The 19011-nt window shown below is 36.9% G+C and overlaps 3 protein-coding genes across 6 annotated transcripts in view; 2 read left to right on the top strand and 1 right to left on the bottom strand.

Moving 5' to 3' along the window:
- The window catches only part of STARD3NL (STARD3 N-terminal like), a 151000-nt gene that overhangs the window by 61980 nt on the left and 70009 nt on the right, over positions 1 to 19011 (bottom strand). The gene's annotated exons all lie outside the window — the stretch shown is intronic.
- LOC139440979 (T-cell receptor gamma alternate reading frame protein-like) lies at positions 1155 to 11866 on the top strand. Of its 2 annotated transcripts, XM_071221689.1 has the most exons (3): positions 1155 to 1206; positions 1323 to 1445; positions 11675 to 11866. In XM_071221689.1, the coding sequence occupies exons 2-3, from the start codon at positions 1443 to 1445 to the stop codon at positions 11864 to 11866; spliced, it is 195 nt and encodes a 64-aa protein (XP_071077790.1). In that variant the 5' UTR covers positions 1155 to 1206; positions 1323 to 1442. The 2 variants fall into 2 exon arrangements, with proteins under 2 accessions (XP_071077790.1, XP_071077789.1); XM_071221688.1 differs by lacking the exons at positions 1155 to 1206; positions 1323 to 1445 and adding an exon at positions 8001 to 8138.
- LOC123479409 (T cell receptor gamma constant 1) lies at positions 11863 to 18167 on the top strand. Its single transcript, XM_053926485.2, has 3 exons — positions 11863 to 12007; positions 15498 to 15548; positions 17591 to 18167. The coding sequence occupies exons 1-3, from the start codon at positions 11863 to 11865 to the stop codon at positions 17731 to 17733; spliced, it is 339 nt and encodes a 112-aa protein (XP_053782460.2). The 3' UTR covers positions 17734 to 18167.

Below are 19011 nucleotides of genomic sequence, written 5' to 3'. Positions count from 1 at the left end.
GAAATGTTCAGTTAAAAAATAACCTTTAAAAGTGAGGGACAAATACCATATGATCTCACCTTTAACTGGAACATAAGCAATAGAAGGAAAAAGCAAACAAAATATAACCAGAGACATTGAAGTTAAGAACAATGTAACAATAGCAAGGGCGGGGGTGGGGGGTGGGGGCGGGGACAGTGGGTAGAGGGGATTACAGGAACTACTATAAAGGACACATGAACAAATCCAAGGGGGAGGGTGGAGAGGGGGGAGGGAAGTGGGTTCACCTGGGGTGGGGTGAAGGGATGGGGAGAAAAGGCATACAACTGTAATTAAATAACAATAAAAAAAAATGTTAAAAAAAAAAATTAAAAAAAAAAAAAAAAACATAATTTTTACCCAACTCCCATATCCTCTCCCATTGTGTTGGGTTCAGATTGTGCTGTGAATGCAGTTTCCCACCAGGAGCACGTCACGGCTTCATTCTCAGGGACAGAGACAAAGTTTGCTCATGGGACCCAGGTCTGGACCTGGATCTGATGTGCACATGGGAGTCACCAGGGCCTGCCCTCTCTGGGTCCTGGAAGATGGACAAATCATCTGTATGCCCAGGAGCACTCAGCAGCTTCTCTCCATTTGTTTTCCCCTGATCCGAGATAAGAGGCACAAGATTGCAGAACAACTTCCAAGAGGATTCTTCTCTGAGCATATCGTAGAACTGGATTTTGTTTTTAAATTTTAGTTTAAATAAGACATCTGTTATTTCACAAGAGATAGAATTCTACATATTTCTTCTTTATTCCAGGAATAGTAATGTCATCAAGAAATAATTTTCTCATTTTGAATCTCCTGGTAAATTATCACAATATCAAATGATAAATGCGGCTTTATTAAAAATGAAATTTATTCACACTTATCAAGTATATTTGTGTTGGCAAATTTGCTTTTTCAGTTAGTGGAGAGTTTCCTCACTTCAGAATCTCATTCCCAAACTGCTAAAGGAGCAGCCCTGATGATTGTGAGAACAGAAGGAAGGGATGCAATCTCTGAGAAGGTTCACACAATTGAACAGCTGGAAGTAAAAAAGTCTTAATTCTCTGAATGCATTTCCTGGTAATTTAGAAAAGCTGTGGTTGACCAGTTGGGCTTGATCTCTTCTTTTCCTGCTTTTATTCTTTTCATTTTCTGTCATTTATTTTCAATAATTATGGCCTTGATAGAAAACAGGTATCTGGGTCAATTTATATGAGAAAAACATAAAATATCAGATGCCACAAAACCTACATTTAAAGGCTTCCAAAGGAACCCAGAAGATCTAACGGCCTTTTTTTTTTCCCCCCCAGTGCTGGTCAGAACATGAAGCTTAGGAGAATGGTGAGATTTTTGTAGGAGTTGTAACCAGTGTGATCGCTCAGGCTGGATCAAGATATTTGCAGAAGGAACTAAGCTCATAGTAATCCCACATGGTAAGTAACTTTTTTTCTGTTTTTGCAAAACTGGTAGATGCTATTTAGATAAAAACAATTTAGGGTCACCCTGCTCTGACTGCCACATTCTCAGCCTCAGCATATGAACAGCAATTTTGCAGCTACTGGTCACTGTATATCGAAACAAAACTACTTTGTAAATGGTTTATTTCCTTCTCTGCTTGTCAGCTTATTGGAATTCTTTTCATAGAATACAATACACAAAGAAGGGTAGACTTGGGCTAGGAATTAAAGTATGTTGAGTACCATGTCTGTAAACCATTGGTATAGGTCATATGTTTAAGATATTTTTCTTGTAGGCAGTCTTTTAATTGAGAGACACTTTTATTAATGATCTCTTCTCTATATTTTGAGATAAAACATAGTGCTTCATTCTCTCAATAATTTGATAAATTATTTGCTTTTTACCTCATCCCTAGCAGCCATGCAAAAACTTAATTCTTACAGTGAATGAGTAAAGAACACCCTAATGTATGCTACCACTAGTCTTATTATATTGCCTAAAGATGGACCAGTTTAACGGAATTATCAGTCCAGTAAACCATTTCAGCTCCACAATATATGAAGAGTTTGCATTGCTTTATATCCTCATTTGTTTATTCATTGTGTTAACAAACATTCAGAGGAGGCAGTTTCTGTGCTAAATGCTGGAGCTAAAGGAATGAAGAAAACATAGTCCCAAAAAGCTTCTAGTCTAGCGTCTAAGTATTCTAGACTCTGGCTTGATTGGGCCCCATGTTCTATCGCCTGCGGCTACCACAGATGCAGAAGGTCTTAGGTTCATTAGTTGTTTCCTTTCTTAATTTATGTGGCAATCATTGCTTACAAAATACATATATTGTGTTTTATGAAAGAATTTAATAAAATGGCCCCAGACTATATCATTAAAGAGAATGATATTAGCCAGTATTTACTGAAGGCCGGGCACCATGTTAAATAGTTTTATTGCCTTATCTAATTCCTCAGTAGCCCTGTGGAGGGATTGTTTTATTCCCATTCCATAGATAAGAAAACTGAGGCTTAGAGAATTTTGGTTAATTGCCTCAGGTCACATGACAAGTTTCTATGGCAAAGTTTAGGATTCAATAGAGACTTGTCTGTTTCAAAGTGCATGGTTGGAACCATTACATGATATTAGAAATGTTGTTATTTTTTAATTTTGAATGTTTATTCTTCTATAGTATGACTGTTGAAATAGACTCTTTAATTGACTACTTAATTAGTAATAGCTCATATTTTAATTACTATTCTTGTGTGAAAACTATGCTTCTGCTTTTAATTATGGCAAACCCTCTCTCCTCCCAAAAAAGATCAAGTAAGTCATGTTGAATATGCATTTATTAAATACTTTAAATATGATTCTGAGTGTATTTCTATAAAATGACAAGTCATTTTGACATCATTCCACTCAATTTTCTGTCTCTATTGGCATCAAATTTACTAGAAATATTGTAGCTGGTAAAAGAACTAAATCAGTTGAACTAAATTGCGTTACAAACTAAATTGCATAAGTCAGTGCTGCCTTCCCACTCAGGAAGGGACAGCTGCAGAAATACCAAACCGAGCAACAGCAGCTGATAAGCAGCACGGCAGGTGTAGTAAATGCCCTGGAAACTGTAAGGGTAAGAAGGCCAAAGGAGAAGTCTTTCAGCAAGAAATAGCTCAATAGATGATCACTAAGAATTTACACTCTGTAACAACTCATCTGGTCTATCAGTGTGAAATGGATTCTAGAAAGAAGTTACTTTAAAATCAATCCAGATACCCACCTCTTAATATTGATAAATAACAAATACCTGTAAAACATATTGAAATACATCTATTAAATACTCCAATATATTATTTCTATTGTTGTTTCTCTTTGAAAATTTAAGAAATATTAACTCTAAATTATACTCTAGGCAAAAACTAATTACACGTGAAAACTCTTTAAGGGAGGAGAGGTAGAAGATTCAGGAAAAATGGTGAGAAAAGATAAAAGGACATAACCCAAGGTTCCCAGGCAGAGAAGGGCCAGTTCTTTAGTTCTGGACTGCATTTACATCTGATGTGCGTTTTCTTGAGCTTCATCTTTGTTTAATGTCATGGGGTCAATTTTTATATGTTTATAACAGGTATAAAGGGATGTTTCTATAAAGGCGTTCAGGTAGTGGGCAAATAGAGTCAGGAGAATCAAAGTATTTGGTCCTGGCACACAGCTCATTGTTATAGGTAAATTTCCTGTCAGTTCTTCAGCTAAGGTAGGGAGGGGAAGCAGGTAATGCAGGTGCTGCAGACTGGGTGCTGGTGTGGGCTGAGAATTGTTGGGCTCAGTCCCAGTTTCATTACATATCATGGTGATCTCCAGAGAGGCGAATGACTCCATGCAGGTTAAGGGGGGCAGTTTTCTCCTGACCTAGCATGGGCAACATTAATAAGGAATTAACTAGTTAGAGCAGCTCTGGGAACCTGTCATAGAGATGTTCAGTCCATTTGATATATTTATGTTAAAAGGGTTTTAAAGACACATATAATTTATTTATTTGATTCAAAAATAAGCAATGAGAAAAATTGGAAAAAAATGCTACATTTGTCATTTGATCAGAGGACAATTAATATTAAAATATTTAACTGTGTTAAGAATGTCATAAACTAGATTTGTTTTATTCTAAGTACAGTCCAGCAATTTGTTCATTTTTCATTAGCCTTAAAAATGAAATCTTGCCTGCCTCAATGAGGGAGTACATTTCATAAGCATGTTCTAGCCTACCAGATTCATTCAAATGAAGATTTTTCAAAGACTTTTCAAAGAATTTTCACAAAGTTAATAAAGCATTGAAAAAAAGAAATGATATATTTGGTTTTCTTAATGGTTGTGATCATATGAGATTGAAAAGCAACTTTTTCTGATCCTCTTTCTTCCAACTTTCGACATATTCAGCGTAAATTGTGGCACTCAAATTAAATAGTGGTGACAGACATAATTCTAGAGGGTCCTGAACAATGCTTTTGGGGGAGTGTGAGGCAGGGCAATTTGCAGACTTTGATTCCGGATCTATCAGTTTATATAAAATCATTCTTCAGCAAATGAGTTTTGAGTCAGTGTTTTTTGCTTTATTAAGATTATAAACATAGTACATGCCTATCATGCAAAAAATTGGAAAATACAAAAACTACGTAAGAAAAAGAAAACATTTTTCTTTTGAGTCTGTTGAAATCTTGCTTCCAGGGCTATCCTCTGTTTGGCTCTTGATCTCATTTATAAGTGGAACCTAATCAACACAACAAACAAGCAAGCAATATATAACCAGAGATATTGAAATAAAGAACAAACTGACAGTAACCAGAGGGGAAGGGGAGGATGGAGGGCATAACAGGATATTAGGGGAAGGGTTGTCAAGGAACATGTATAAAGGACACATGGACAAAGGCAAAGGGGGGAAAGATCAAGGGTGGGAGGCAGAAATGGTTGGGAACGGGGGAGGAGTAGTGAGGGGAACATGGAAATAACTATACTTGAACAACAATAAAAAAAGATAAGAAAATTCTTTACAAGTTTTCATGAGGATGTGAATTGAAGTACAGCATGGGGAATATAGTCAATAATATTGCAGTACTTATGTATGGTGTCAGGTGGGTACCAGATTTATCAGGGTGATCACTTTGTTGGTTATATAAATGTCCAATAACTATGTTGTACACCTGAGACTAATATAAAATTGTATGTCAAATATTTTAAATTATTAAAATATTTTGAATATTTTAAAAATGATTAAAATGTTTAAATAAAATATAAACTAAGATTTAATATTGACACATCACTTGTACTATTTTGATATATTTCTGTCCACTCATTCTATATATGCAACAACGAACTGAAGTGGATGTTGTGAGGATTAAATGAAATTAAATATGGAAATTACCTACCACAAATGTTGGGACATGGTCAGTGATAAAAAATGTCAATTCTCCAGAATTCAGATTAACACCAACTGGAGTTCTTTATGAAATCAGGAGTACAGCTAAACACACTAATTTCATTCAGTCTGCAGGTCGCTTTAGAACACATGGTCAGCATCTGCAAAATGCTTTCAATTTCCAAGACTAATTGTTCCATGCTTCTAAAAGTGATTACAATATGATAAACATTATCTCAAATGTAAGGTAATCATTCATTTTTCAGTAGAAATATTCTAGAATTAAAAAAGAGGGGTTGCAATTTGCATATATAAATTTACTCTCATAGATTAAAGTCAAATATCCAATTGTAACATTTAGTTTCTTAATCAGATTATAGCTACAAAGTTAATAATTACATCATAACAAATATCAAGTGAGAAATATCAATACAAATTATATCAATACAAATATCAGGTGGGGTTTTTTGCCTTCATATTTCATTAAAAATTTTATTCAGACTCTTCTCATGCATGTAAAACATCTACTTTTGAGCAATTTCTAAGTTATTGAGTGTTTTGGGATCCCTGTGTAATGATGTCATTGGAAATTTAATCTGAAAAAACAATTACTATTTACAAAATGAAAGAAAAGCACTTTTTTCACTTATTCTGTTATTCTATACTGGTGTAATGTAAACATAAACTAACTGTAGAGGCTTTAGTCTCTGGCAATATATCAAATCCGTGTTAAATTTCTTTATTGTTTATTATCAATCAATGCTAGCTCTACAACTAGTATTAAGTTTTTAAAATAAATTTTAAAAAATTGATTTAGTTTGATATCTTGTCTAAGTAGTATTTTTTTAAATCAGAGCACAGTATTGGAAGAACATCTTTCACTATGAGAGTTTGCACAAGATCTGAAATATAAGGCAGCTCCTGCTTTGTGAGGGATAATTCTGGGAAAGAGAGCCTCACCTTATGTTCTGCCACATTCAGTCTGTTTAAATTCCACACGTTTTGCATCTGCATCACAGAGCTAGGATTTACAAACATGTCCTCTCATCCCTCATGTCATCTTTGAGGTAGAACTTATTAAACTATCGACCCCATGGCAGAAAAGGAAACAAACTATTTGTCATTTATTGAAATTGCCTTTTTCTAAAATCTATTTAAGAAGACCTAAATCAAAGTAACCCTTATCAACAAAACAAACAAACAAGCAAAATATAACCAAAGACACTGAAATTGAGAACAGGCTGACAGTGCCCAGAGGGGAGAGGGGAGGGAATTTCAGGGGAAAAGGGTGAAGGGTTTGTAGGAACAATTATAAAGGACACATGGGCAATAACAGGGAGCAGGGGGGTGGAAACGGGAGGGAGGCGGGGAGGGCTGGGGGTTAGGCTGGGGTGGGGGGGAAGGCAGAGAACTGTGCTTGAACAACAATAAAATTAGAAGGAAAAAAGAAAGTTGCAGTCAGACCATGAAATAAGAATAGAAGATCAAAAGCACTACAGAAAGCAGAAGAAAAGAGGACTGTAATTAGTTATCCAGCATGAAGCATGGGGTAAAATTTTACACGCAAAGATAGGAGATTATGCCTGTTGTTTTTCTCAATTTTTCAAATGTGAACTTAAAAAATGTAGCAAAATCTGTAGTGGAGTACATACATTTTATTAATTGATAAGATGAAGCATTCTATATTTTCAAACAGTTTTTTTTTACTATATAATTAGAAAATGATTTCAATGCATGAGTCCATTAGGAGGAAAGTAGAATATTGCCTTCAACATCCATTGTATAAAATGGAAGAAATGGTCTTTAATCAAACCCATTTTCCATTGTCATTGTGTCAATGCTATGGGCATTATAGCATTTGATGTCATTGATGGTGACCTTCAGCAGATAGCATGAGGCAGGTAACATTTGTCGATCTAATGGGACAATAGGAAAATTTGAGGACAGGTGTCCTGCCATTTCTCTTGTCAGTCTGGCTTGAAGGCCTCTGCCAGGAGCTTCAAGCTGAACTTTCAGCGTGAGCTGGACAGATGTCAGTTTGAGGCTGAAATTTCTGGTGAAAGCTTGGAATGCAAATTGATTGTGCTGTTTGTTGACTGGGGAAAGAGCTCTTTGTTTTGGACAACACAAGTGAAGCAGCTGTGTGTACTGACTACATACTATTAAACTTTAGCCAATGGTCTCTTTAATTATTTTTAACACTGGAAATGTAGATAAGACAAATGATTGCGTGTCAAAAAATTGTGTGAAAGGCATCTTTCCTGTGGTGATGGCTTTGAGAATTTCAGACATACTAGAGCAAAGTAGAATGCATTGCCAAGGATTAAGCTACAATCCCAAAGTACTGAATTCCTATTAGTAAGGTCAAGGTTTGGTCCCCTGAGATTAAAAGGTCAGGATGGAGCACAAAGCCACACAACCAAATGGCTAATAATTATTATAATCTCTTATTTCCATAGTATTTTTAATCAAATTGCTTTTCAAATGTTTCATTTTGGTCTCACTTGTAGTGATGTTGTGATTTACACTCAAATCATTGTTTTCAGATAAATAAAGCACCAAAAACATTAATTTTTTATTAGCTCAGTCACAGAACTTGTTACAAAATGAACCAGAAGCCGAGCACTGATCCCTTGATTTGCAAACCATCATAGTTCCACTAGAATCTGAAAAACTCCGAGAAGCTAAATTAGTCTAAAGTTTTTGATACTGGTTGAATCACTGTGGAAGTATGGTAGAAAACTCTTCGGTGTTGGAACAAAACTTGTCATCACAGGTAGGTACCAGAAGAATGCAATTTTTCAAAATAGTAGAGGGAAGGCAAGAAACAGTTAAATTGGAATAACAGTAAGAGTATTTAGATAACACAGGAATGTGATGGGGATTAGATGTAGAAATTGTAGGAGAGATTGTAACACAAACCCTAACAGGCACACATAGACAACTGTGTGCAGTTATCGTAGCAGGGTTTGGCTTTTGTGTACACATGGACTTGTACAAAATGCTCCTAAATAACGTATGCAACTATCATGGAAGCATTTGGCCCAGACATAGGTCAGTTTTGTGAGTTGACACATTTCCATTTCTGATGGTGGAATGATGTTGTGAAAGAGCCCGGGCTTTGGAGTCAGGATCACATGGAGCTCTGACCCCACTACTTACTGCTTACATGAAATTGGGCAACTATTCTGTGGCCTCAGTTTCTTAATTCATAAAATGGGGTAAGTGTGCATCCAGAGGGGTTGTATGAGAATTGACTGAGATGGTGTGAATGTAGTACACAGTCTGTTCCCTCAACTGAAATGTAAAGGAGAATTGTATCCAGTATCAAGAGTTGTTTGCATCCAATAACATTAACAGAGTAGAAATTCCCCAGAGAATTCAGCTGTACTTCTAACTACTCATGAAAAAATGAGTCTGGAGGTATTGGTTTCTCTTTACCACCACTGTTCTTACCCTTGGCAAAAAAAAAGAGGCTATTAACGTGTGTTTGTTTTTAATTTTTATTGCTGGCTTATGTGCTTTAAATCTTAATCTTTTAAATGATATTATTTCTAACACCAACATTTATTGGTCTCAAATATCATAGTCAATAAGTTTGAGCTTTATGCTAATATTGATTTAAAAAAGCTTAAGATCATACAGAAAATGGTCAATATGTAAAGTCAATTAAATATAGTTAGACATGTCATAACTGAAATTCATACATAAACAAAATAGCTATAACTACTTATTTGATAAAGGATATTGACAAGAAAAAATGAGGAAAATATTAATATGTAGGTTTGAAATATCATAATTTTTATTGAAAATGTAGTTGACATTTATGTGAAATTTGGTGAATTTAAATAGAATTCTAGGTGCTGCATCCGAATAAATATAAACAGCTCAGGCAGTTTAACTCAGGTGTACTATTTCATTATACAAATGACTTTATAGAAATGTATTAGAAAGCTTATTTAATTTTTATCTTGTTTCTAATTTATGCATCATGAACAGGATTTGACCATAAAAACACTTTTAATGAGTTAAAAAATATTTAAGCAGAAAACATGCAATATACTTACCCAGATATAAGTGATAACCGTGTATAACCAAGCACACTCTTAATGCCCAGTTAACTATTGCCTGGAGAAAGGTATGGAAGTTCAAGACTCATTTTATCTGGAAAAGAATGACACACAAAGAATCTAGCGAAGGAAAAGGGACAGGCAATGAGAATACTGTGCTACCACACAGAAACATTACAAGTTTGTCATTTGATTTTCAGTTTCTTTAGTATAATGAATCGGAAGTATTACTATGAAGAAAAGTTATTTTTTAATATATTGACTAGAGACTAAAATTGCATAAATATAATGCACAATTAAAATTAATATTATTTACATAGTAAGCTTTTAAAATAAAAACAAAGTATATAGTTGGAGAAATATACAAATCTTACTACTATAATCAATAAAATGCTATTGCACTAAAAGCAAGATGTATAAAATTAAAATAAGCACATTATGACTTAATTATGTTTTCAACACAATAAAAGAAAACTCAACATTGTTTGCATTCTGATTTACTATAAAAATCAGGAGCTTTGCTCCACAGGCAGAAATACTCAAGAATTTTTTTCCTTTTCTTCTCAAATGAGAAATCAAATTCTTTTTTTCTTAAAAAATTACCCATTGAATTGTTAAACTAACTCCAACTTAGCCCAAAGACAATATAGTAAGGAATTTGTGTTTTAATTAGAGTCAAAGTGGAAAGGGTTCTAATATTTATAATTTCAAATGTTAGATTAATAATAAATGTATAAGCAGGTAACATTCCAGCATTCATGGGACATGCCTTTGTATATATGATGTTTCATTTTGTATTTTACATTATATCTGTGAAAAACTTTAGAACCACAAGTTTTCACATTGCTCCAATTGTGTATGTGTTTTATTCAGCAGATAAAAATAAAGAAAATGATCGAGCTCTAAAATTAGCTCAGCAGCCAGATAAGGTAGATATAAATTTTAGGGGAGACACACAGGGCCAATATATGGTGCATTTAAAGTATGGTATAATAGTCATGTTTAATCTTCAAATAAAATTCCAAAATAAAACACGCTTTTGGTGAACCTTTTTAAAGCCAAATTAAATTCTGTTAAGGGCATTCACACCTTAGATTAATATAAGTGTTTCTGAAAATAATCAATAAAAAGGTTAATAGCAGTTTTGAAAATATTACTATATTGCTTCTAAATTCAAGGAGTCATAAATAATTTGGAGGTGCAGTTTTAAGCATTGTCCCAAAAATTTTGGAGTGGTTCAGATGAAAATATAAGATGTTATACAGAATTAGAAATCAATTAGGAACTCTGTTACTTCAGAGCTGGACATGGGGTCGTATTTGAAGCTAAAAGAATAACTTGAAGTAGATTCTCATTAAAACAAGTGATGATGTATTGCTTAGAAAAAATAAAAAATTTCCCCCAGGCATTTATTTTTATGGAAAAAAGATAATATGTTGCATTCCAGAATGAGTTGAATGGAGAGTGAGTTTCCACTCTCCATTCCTCTCTGTAACTTCCTCTCCTGAGTTACAGGACACGAGAATGTGCGGCCAAAGAGAGCTTACATTACAATATTCCCGGGGAGAGATAAGTACTTCTTATTTTTTAATTTTCTTGAACTTATTGGGGTGATACTGGTCAATAAAACTATACAGGTTTCAGGTGTACAGTCCTATAATACTTCATCTGTATATTGTATCATATGTTCACCACCCAAACTCAAGTCTCCTTCCATCACCACTAAACCATCCTTGACCCTCTTCTACCGCCCCCACCCCCTTTCCCTCTGGCAATCACCATACTGCCTCTGTGTTGTTTTTTTTCTTGCACTTTATAAGCCACTAAATATTCTCATCTGAAGAGAGATAATCTAAATTACCTCCAGGTCCTTTCCCATATTCCCATCACCCACTCTCCATCTATGATTGTATCAAACACATTAAAACAAATTAATAAGTTCAGAAGTGTTGGGGCTGTTAAAAGTCACACCCCATTTTAGCATGTGGAAAAGGAACAAAGGTCAAGATGTAATTCAGCCTGTGCCGTGTAATAGCTATGGCTTTGGGAGAGTTATATACCCTCTTTTCCCCTCTGAAAATAAGAACAATATTAAATACATCACAATATATCATGGATAAAAAGCCATTATAAGCACTACTTCAATGGCAGCTTTCCTTCCTTTTACTATATGCCAGATTGCTCCATACCACAAATCTTGTGTTTCTCTAATTCTTAATTACTATTCCGTTTCACCCCGCAGAGAGAAGCCTTGATTCATCAGACATTGCTCCCAAGCCCACGATTTTTCTTCCTTCAGTTGCAGAAATCAACCTTCATAAGGCTGGGACATATCTTTGTCTCCTTGAGAAATTTTTCCCCGATGTTATTAAGGTATATTGGAAGGAAAAGGACGACAATCCAGTTCTGGCATCCCAGCAGGGAAATACCATGAAGACTAATGACACATACATGAAATTCAGCTGGCTGACCGTGGCTGCACAGTCAATGGACAAAGAACACAAATGCGTCGTCAAACACGAGAATAATAAAAGAGGAGTTGATCAAGAGATTCTTTTCCCTTCAATAAACAAAGGTATGTGTAAACACATATAACCTCCCAGAGCACTTCTGTTCCCAGAGCAACTGCCCCAAGTGTCTGTCAAGTGTTAATAAAAAAGGTATATATAAATCATTCTTAAATACTGCTACAATTTATAGTAGCAAAATATCCTGTTATTTTCCCACAGAATTAACACAGCATAGGCTTTGAAACATTAAAAGGTAAAGAATTAAAGAATTTTACTCCTCTCAGCCTCAGATTTATCATCCAAATATTAAAGTCACATGATGATTTTTAGGGTTGCTGTGTGGTGTAAATGAAGCAACATGCATGAAAGCACCTAGCAATTTATCACACAATAAATGCTCAAAAAGAGATTTCACTTAAAAAATAGTTTATTTCTTTATTTTTTGAGAGGGGAAGGGAGGGAGAAAGAGAGAGACAAATCTGCGTATAGTTGCCTCTGGTGTGCTCCCAGCTGGGGACCTGGACTGCACCCAGGCATGTGCCCTGAATGGGAGTAGAACCAGCGACCCTTCAGTTTGCAGGCTGGCACTGAATCCACTGAGCCACACTAGCCAGGGAGATTCCATTTTTGATGACCTTACTTGACCAGAAAATAAGAACAATTATATATCTTTCAGGAATTTTATCCTCAGCAGACAAAGTCATAATCACTTCAGTGTTGCTATACTCAAAGTATAATCAATGAATTGTTAGGTAACAGGTGGTATCATTGTGAGGGAGTCAGAAAGACACGTTAGCCCTGCAGTTTTTGTGTGGTCCTAGGGTATTCAGGTTTGTATTTTATATACCACTGTAGGTAAATTTCATAATTAAAGATTGGGTGAGGCTGATGTATAGAAACAGATTTCCGTTCTGCATAATGAGCGTATTTCTTGCCATTGGAAACACACATGTATTGCAGTAATAGCGTGAGCCAGGCCTGGAAGCCTGTGGATGAATGCACTAGGATGAACTGCTGTCCCGAGAAGGATGCACACAGTGAAGGCAACATCCTCTTTCCCTGAACATTCAGGGCCACTCAAGATTCAGGCATGTTGTCCCAAAGGAGGGCCTTTGATTCCGATTTCATACATATTTAGACAGTGTGGGCAGAGTGCTGAATGTGTTCTAGCCCCAGCAGTGGTCTGGGAACTCCCTAGACTCAGAAGGTAAAGCCCTGAGTATTAACAAAACAGACCAAAGGCCCCAGAGTGCCCATAGGAAGGAGTCAGTTGGTGTAGTTCCCGGTGGTTAACAAGGCCTTTAAGCAGTGGGGAAGAAGCCCATAACAAGGCGTGCTGAGACCTTTGCTGTGTGTACCAGTGAGAATTTCGGAAGTAAGCTTTTCCTTCTCAGTCCTGAGTTTCCCCAATGATCAAATCAGGTTTGAACCCTGGCCTTGGCTTTCTCCTGGGGCTGTGCTGAAGAGAAAATGAAATCATGTCAGTGAAAATGCTTCTTTTAGAAATATAACATGGATGTATTTATTCATACGCTGGTATTTTTTTACATTTTTATAAAACTAAAGATTGCCAGAACAACCCTAATTTTTCTATCTCTACAGCTAAGAAACAGAGACCATGCAAATATGCAAAACAAGTTTAATATAATCACTGGGCTCAAGTGTTCTATTGTGTTTTCATTTTTCTAGTGATCAGAGGTGACTGTCTTAAAGAAGAGAAGGTCCGGTTTATAAGGTGTTTACTTGGCCCTTAATTTCTGAAACTTGGCAACAAAGCTAACGAGGCATTTCTGTTCATGTCATTCTATGGCAAATTTCTAATGCTGTTGCTTGGAAGTTTGTTGTTGTTGTTGTTTTTTGACAAGAGCTAAAACTATAACATGGAAACACAAATCAATGAAATGATGCCGAAGAGACACAAATCTAATTGGTTCAAATTTTCAACCAGATTAGGAAAAAGTATTGGGTTATTCCCACAGATTTTATTATGAAAAACTGATCATTTCTTGTTTTTCCATCGGGCAATACATGGCAGTGATATTTTTTTATTTATCTTTCAATGAATAAAGTCATTCTAAGGAAACAAAGAGAATTTTAAGAGATAGTAAAGTGAGTTTTTGAGGCTATTTTAACACCTAAACATGGTGATACTAACATGAACATACATAAACATGATTATACTAACATTTTCAATCTTGGGATTTACCCCAGAGCCTATATGCCTCACACCCGTTTCTTTAGTGCACACCAAGAACAGGTGTCGTGAGTGCGTGGAATTGCGTACTGGAATTACATCCACATGGCCAAGAACACACGGAGTAGAAAAAGGATAAACTAAAGCAACCATTGCGACTGTTTTCCTCCATCCAACAATCAATGAACTCTTAAAGAAATTTTCTCTTTGTATGTACATTTGCTTTTTAAAAAACATTGTAGATAAATACAGCTCTCACCTCAGGGTTTGCATAGTCAGAGAACTATAGATGTGACTTGGTTTGCCTTTTTATTCCTGGATAGTATTTCACTGAAATGCAGAGTTTCTGAAATAAAACAGTCATTTACTAAGTATAATTAAGATATCTGGAAGAGACGATATTTTAGTGTCCACTATCTTGGATTATATTGTGTCTATAGATTATTTTCTATTTCTATGGGTTGTTGTACAGGGTACGTTCCACATGTTCCCTTCCATGTACTCTCCCACTGCGGTCCTTTGAATGCTGGCTCTGCCATCACTGGTATGACCCTCAGCAAGTTACGGGTACTCTCTGCACCTCATTTTCTCGTCTGTAAATTGGAGTCCAAAATATACCTCACTTCAGTGTTACTGAAAGATTAAATGAGATAACACATCTGAAGCATTTAAGATACACTATGCCACACAGTAATAATCACTCAACAGACATTAGCTTTCATGAATATTGTTGTCATGTCCACAAAGACCACAGCTCCAGAAAATTATGTGCGTGAGCTGGGGTCACTGGGGACATGCATGCGTGTGAAAGGTACGGCTTAAATGGGAAATTTTCCTAAATAAGACTCTCAAATATGTAAGATTCTGTTATGGATTCTAGGATTAAATGACTTCATTTGGGCAGCAACTGTTCACGTCAGCAGTGTGTGCTGAAGCCTGTAGAGCAGCTCCTTTTTCTGTTTATTTTTTCCATTCAGCCAATAGTTTTGAACAGCTGCTTTGTGGTGGGCACTGTGCTAGGAGCAATGAATGCAGGAGGAAACAGGAAGTCTTGTGTAGTCCACTCCTGTTATGATTAAAAAGAAAGAATGTGTCCTTCATGGACAGCATCTTCATGTGCAGAAATACAATATATGAATTTGATTCACTGAATTACATGGAGTCTGAGCATCTCTTCCTAGAATGGTGGGACTCATATTTTTAATGGCTCCCTCCTCTCTGTGGGCAGATTCTATCTCTATCTATCATCTATCCATCTATCTGTCATCATCTCTCATTATCTATGTGTCTGTCCATCCACACACACACAGGCACATGCTAACGATCACAAATTCAGTAATGGTTCCTCTCATTTCTTGTAGAGGTTGCTGGTATTAATCCTACAATAGACGGTTGTCTGAAAGATAAAAGTGGTAAGTTTCTGCATATATTTGCCTTTATGTAATGCTATCGCATTTTTCCCTCCTGATCAACGTAAGTTTTGAACTACTCTGGCTTAACATGCAACAATGAGAATGGCTGGAGTTTGCAGAATAGACCGAGGGCTATTTTAAACCAAACGATCCTTTCCTAGTAGTCATCCTAACACAGTGAATGCTGGCTTTTGGCATGAGATAATGGTAATTAGAGGGTGCCATGAGATGCTCGGGATTATTTCAACACTGGACTTTATTCATTTATATGGCTTTTGTTTCTAATGACTAGGGAACATGTGATCAAGTTACTTTTAGATTTTTTTTGTCTTTGGTCCTTGCTAGTAGTAATAACCTGGACTGACATGTTCAATTTTCTTAATACTGTGGAGTGTACAATATGTTTTCCCATTTCACAGATGAGAGCAATGAGATAAAATGACATCCCTTACACCAAGCCAAGCAGCTAGATCTGTGGTTTTAACCCAGGCCATCAGAATCAAGAGCTCAAACATTTACTAGTTCTCTATTCTTCCTCTGAGAGTCAAGTCACAGAGCCAGAAAGCCCAAAGCCAAGACCCTGAGACACATTGGATGCATGGCGGGGGCGGGGGTGGGGGCAGTGCCTGGCTCCCCAGTAAAAGAACTTCAACCCCAGTTCTTTTAATTTTTAGTGACATGAGTACAGGTACTTACATTTTCTGAAATACTTTCCTCACCTGCCAACCAGGAAAAATTACAGCAAACCCAGTTATTGCGGAGATAAGGTCACATATGTGGATTGTCCAGCACAGGGTATCTCAGTTAGCTGGCATAGAATGTGTACAATTTTCTGGCCTTTTCTCCCTACATATGTACAAAGAAAGCACCTAGAAGCATTGGTTTTAGCTCTGCTGAGCTCTCCTCCATTTCCAGTATAAAGGGGGCTCTGGACCTCAGCTAACACCTTACCTGGTGAGTACAAAAGAATTCTGAGCACATGACTTCTTGAGGTCCCTTTCCACACCAGGTACTAATGATTCTGGAGTTCTGACACGATGGAGATAAAGCTGGTCAAAGGGACATTTCCACAGGAAAGGACTTGGCCTTGCGGTTTATTGAGTAGCAGTCTAGCCCACCACACTGTTGTCAGTTATTTCTTGACATCACATATTTCTTGAGAAATTTAAAAGATATTAAGTGCAATTGCCCTATAGTGTCACAGCCACAATGTGGGATACTCAGGAAAGCCAGGTGAGAGAGCTGTGGCTTCTTAAAGTCTCAGAGCACTTGGATTAACCACTTTCCTCCAGTTAACGTAATGCCCTCTGCTAAAACCCGCAGCCACCTGCTGTGAACACCATCGTGTGTTCAAGGACTGTACCCTTAGTAGGAAGCATAGCACATGCACAGGCAATGACTCACATGCTTCTAAATCAGTAATCCAATTTATATTAACCCTTAACCCTTAGATGTCAGGGTATTATTCATTGCACTTGGAGATACACAATTATAGGGGACTAAAAATATGTTCTGTGGAGTCATGTTGATGAGATTGAAATCTGCATTCTGGTGCTGAATAAATGCAAATTTCTTCTCACTCTGTCCTCATTTTGTAAAATTGGAACTAAAGTAATAACTTCATAGGTAACTATAAAAATTATATAAGATGAAAGTTTCTAATAAAAAACTCTCACAGTGTTTGGGGTTTGCTTAGTGGTTAATGAAGGATAGTAACTTTTATTATTAATTGGAGACATAGTGGGGGTGAAGATATGATAAAAGTTATTTACCACAGATACGTTCTTCTCATTGGACTCTCTCATTAAAAATGCAATTTTAGTTTTTTATATTTGAAGTGTTCTAAGAGACTTGACCTTCAAGCCACATTCTAAGTTGTCTTGTTGTTGGTGGTGGTGGCAGATGTTTGTACATTTCAGGGTTTGGGGGTGAGGCAGTGTTACTTCAATGTAGATCATAAAGTAAATGATTATGACCCCTCAAATTAACATCTCCCAGCCTTTCGAAAGAGCAGATGAAACTAATTCAATGACTTCTCCTAGATTTACTGCAGTTGCAGCTCACCAATACCTCCGCCTACTACACCTACCTCCTCCTCCTCCTCAAGAGCCTGGTCTACTTTGCCATCATTTCCTTCTGTCTGCTTAGGAGAACAGCAGTCTGTGGCCATGGGAAGAGTTCATAACAGATGATGGTACAAAAGGATCGATTTTTCTTCATTTCTTTTCCCCGGATGTGTCTGCTGAGGATGTAGTTGGACTTCCTTTCTGGGTTTGGATTATTTCAGTTCACATGCATTTTACTATCATGTCATTATTGCATAGTGGTTTTCAAACCACTGGGCAAAAGACAATTTCTCTCTGTAACAATAACCAATTCAGCCATGACTCAGGTACAGGACCCAAGGGGGCCCTTTAGCACCACTCTTCCCATAATCTCAATCAGCTCCTTTAGTCAAGCTACATGATCATGCCTTCTGAGTACAGGCAGCTTGCAGCTCCTAGTCCCGTTCCTTAGTGCTCTTTATCCACAGACCTGCCATGAAGCTTTCTGTTTTCACACACCCAGAAGCTGTCACTTCGGATACTTGTATTCTGCATTTGGTTTTTTAGGACAGCCACAATAAATGTTTTTTAAATCAAAAGTCTGCTTTTGTCTGTTTGCTTTAGTTGGATACATCTAATGAAAGTCCCAGACTTTCTCTTTCTCTTAAGAACATGGCAGATGAGCTATCTGAGTCAGCAATGTCATCATGGTGAATAGTGGGCTTGTGTTTCCTTCCCTGGGACTGTAGTTATAATTCCTTCTATGGAGCACAGGTTCCAGGGGACGGGGGGCAGAGCCAAAGGAAGGTGGCCAGGTTACTTCTCTCTCAAAGGTCATCATATTCATACCCATTTGGTTTTGGAAATTCCAGTGGTGACCGTGTAACATCTACCATGATTGGCACTCTGTGCTCAGATCTAAACCAGTGTTTCACAAGCTTCAGGTTTCCTGATCCTCACAATAACCCAGGAGAACTGCTCTGACACCCAAGAGGCTGTGTGGTGGAGGGTTGGCCCCTCTCGTCAGAACCTGAAGTGCCTGGATTTGAATCCTGGGTCTAGTATTGGTGTCTGGGTGACCTCAGACAAACTATTTGAACTCTATGGGCCATAACTTTCTCATGTGTAAAATGAAGTACAGTCTTCATTTCCTGGAGGTGTGTGAAATAGATGAGTTAATAATGTTTGGTACGTGAAAGTCCTGAACAGCTGCTGTTAGTTGCTTGACTTTAGAAAATAATTGATTATGCACACACACACACACACACTGACAATCATCTCTAATCCTACTTCCCTGCAGACAGGTTAGACAGATGGAATAGGGACTCAGTAAGTTTCTGCTATGCACCAGGCAATCCCATTAACCCTCTCAGAGCCCCTGGAGGTGGGTGTAGTCCACAGTTTACAGATGGGAGAGA

Source organism: Desmodus rotundus, chromosome 6 (assembly GCF_022682495.2).
Source record: "Desmodus rotundus isolate HL8 chromosome 6, HLdesRot8A.1, whole genome shotgun sequence".
Lineage (NCBI taxonomy): Eukaryota > Metazoa > Chordata > Mammalia > Chiroptera > Phyllostomidae > Desmodus > Desmodus rotundus.
Note: the sequence above shows the minus strand (reverse complement) of the source record. Positions and strands in the feature narration are given on the sequence as shown.

Coding starts and splice junctions, on each gene's coding strand:
- LOC139440979 (XM_071221688.1), top strand. CDS start 8,094: ATGGTAGAAAACTCTTCGGTGTTGGAACAAAACTTGTCATCACAG. Junction 8,139..11,674: donor AACAAAACTTGTCATCACAG/GTAGGTACCAGA, acceptor TTCACCCCGCAG/AGAGAAGCCTTGATTCATCA.
- LOC123479409 (XM_053926485.2), top strand. CDS start 11,863: ATGAAGACTAATGACACATACATGAAATTCAGCTGGCTGACCGTGGCT. Junction 12,008..15,497: donor TTTCCCTTCAATAAACAAAG/GTATGTGTAAAC, acceptor CATTTCTTGTAG/AGGTTGCTGGTATTAATCCT. Junction 15,549..17,590: donor TTGTCTGAAAGATAAAAGTG/GTAAGTTTCTGC, acceptor GACTTCTCCTAG/ATTTACTGCAGTTGCAGCTC.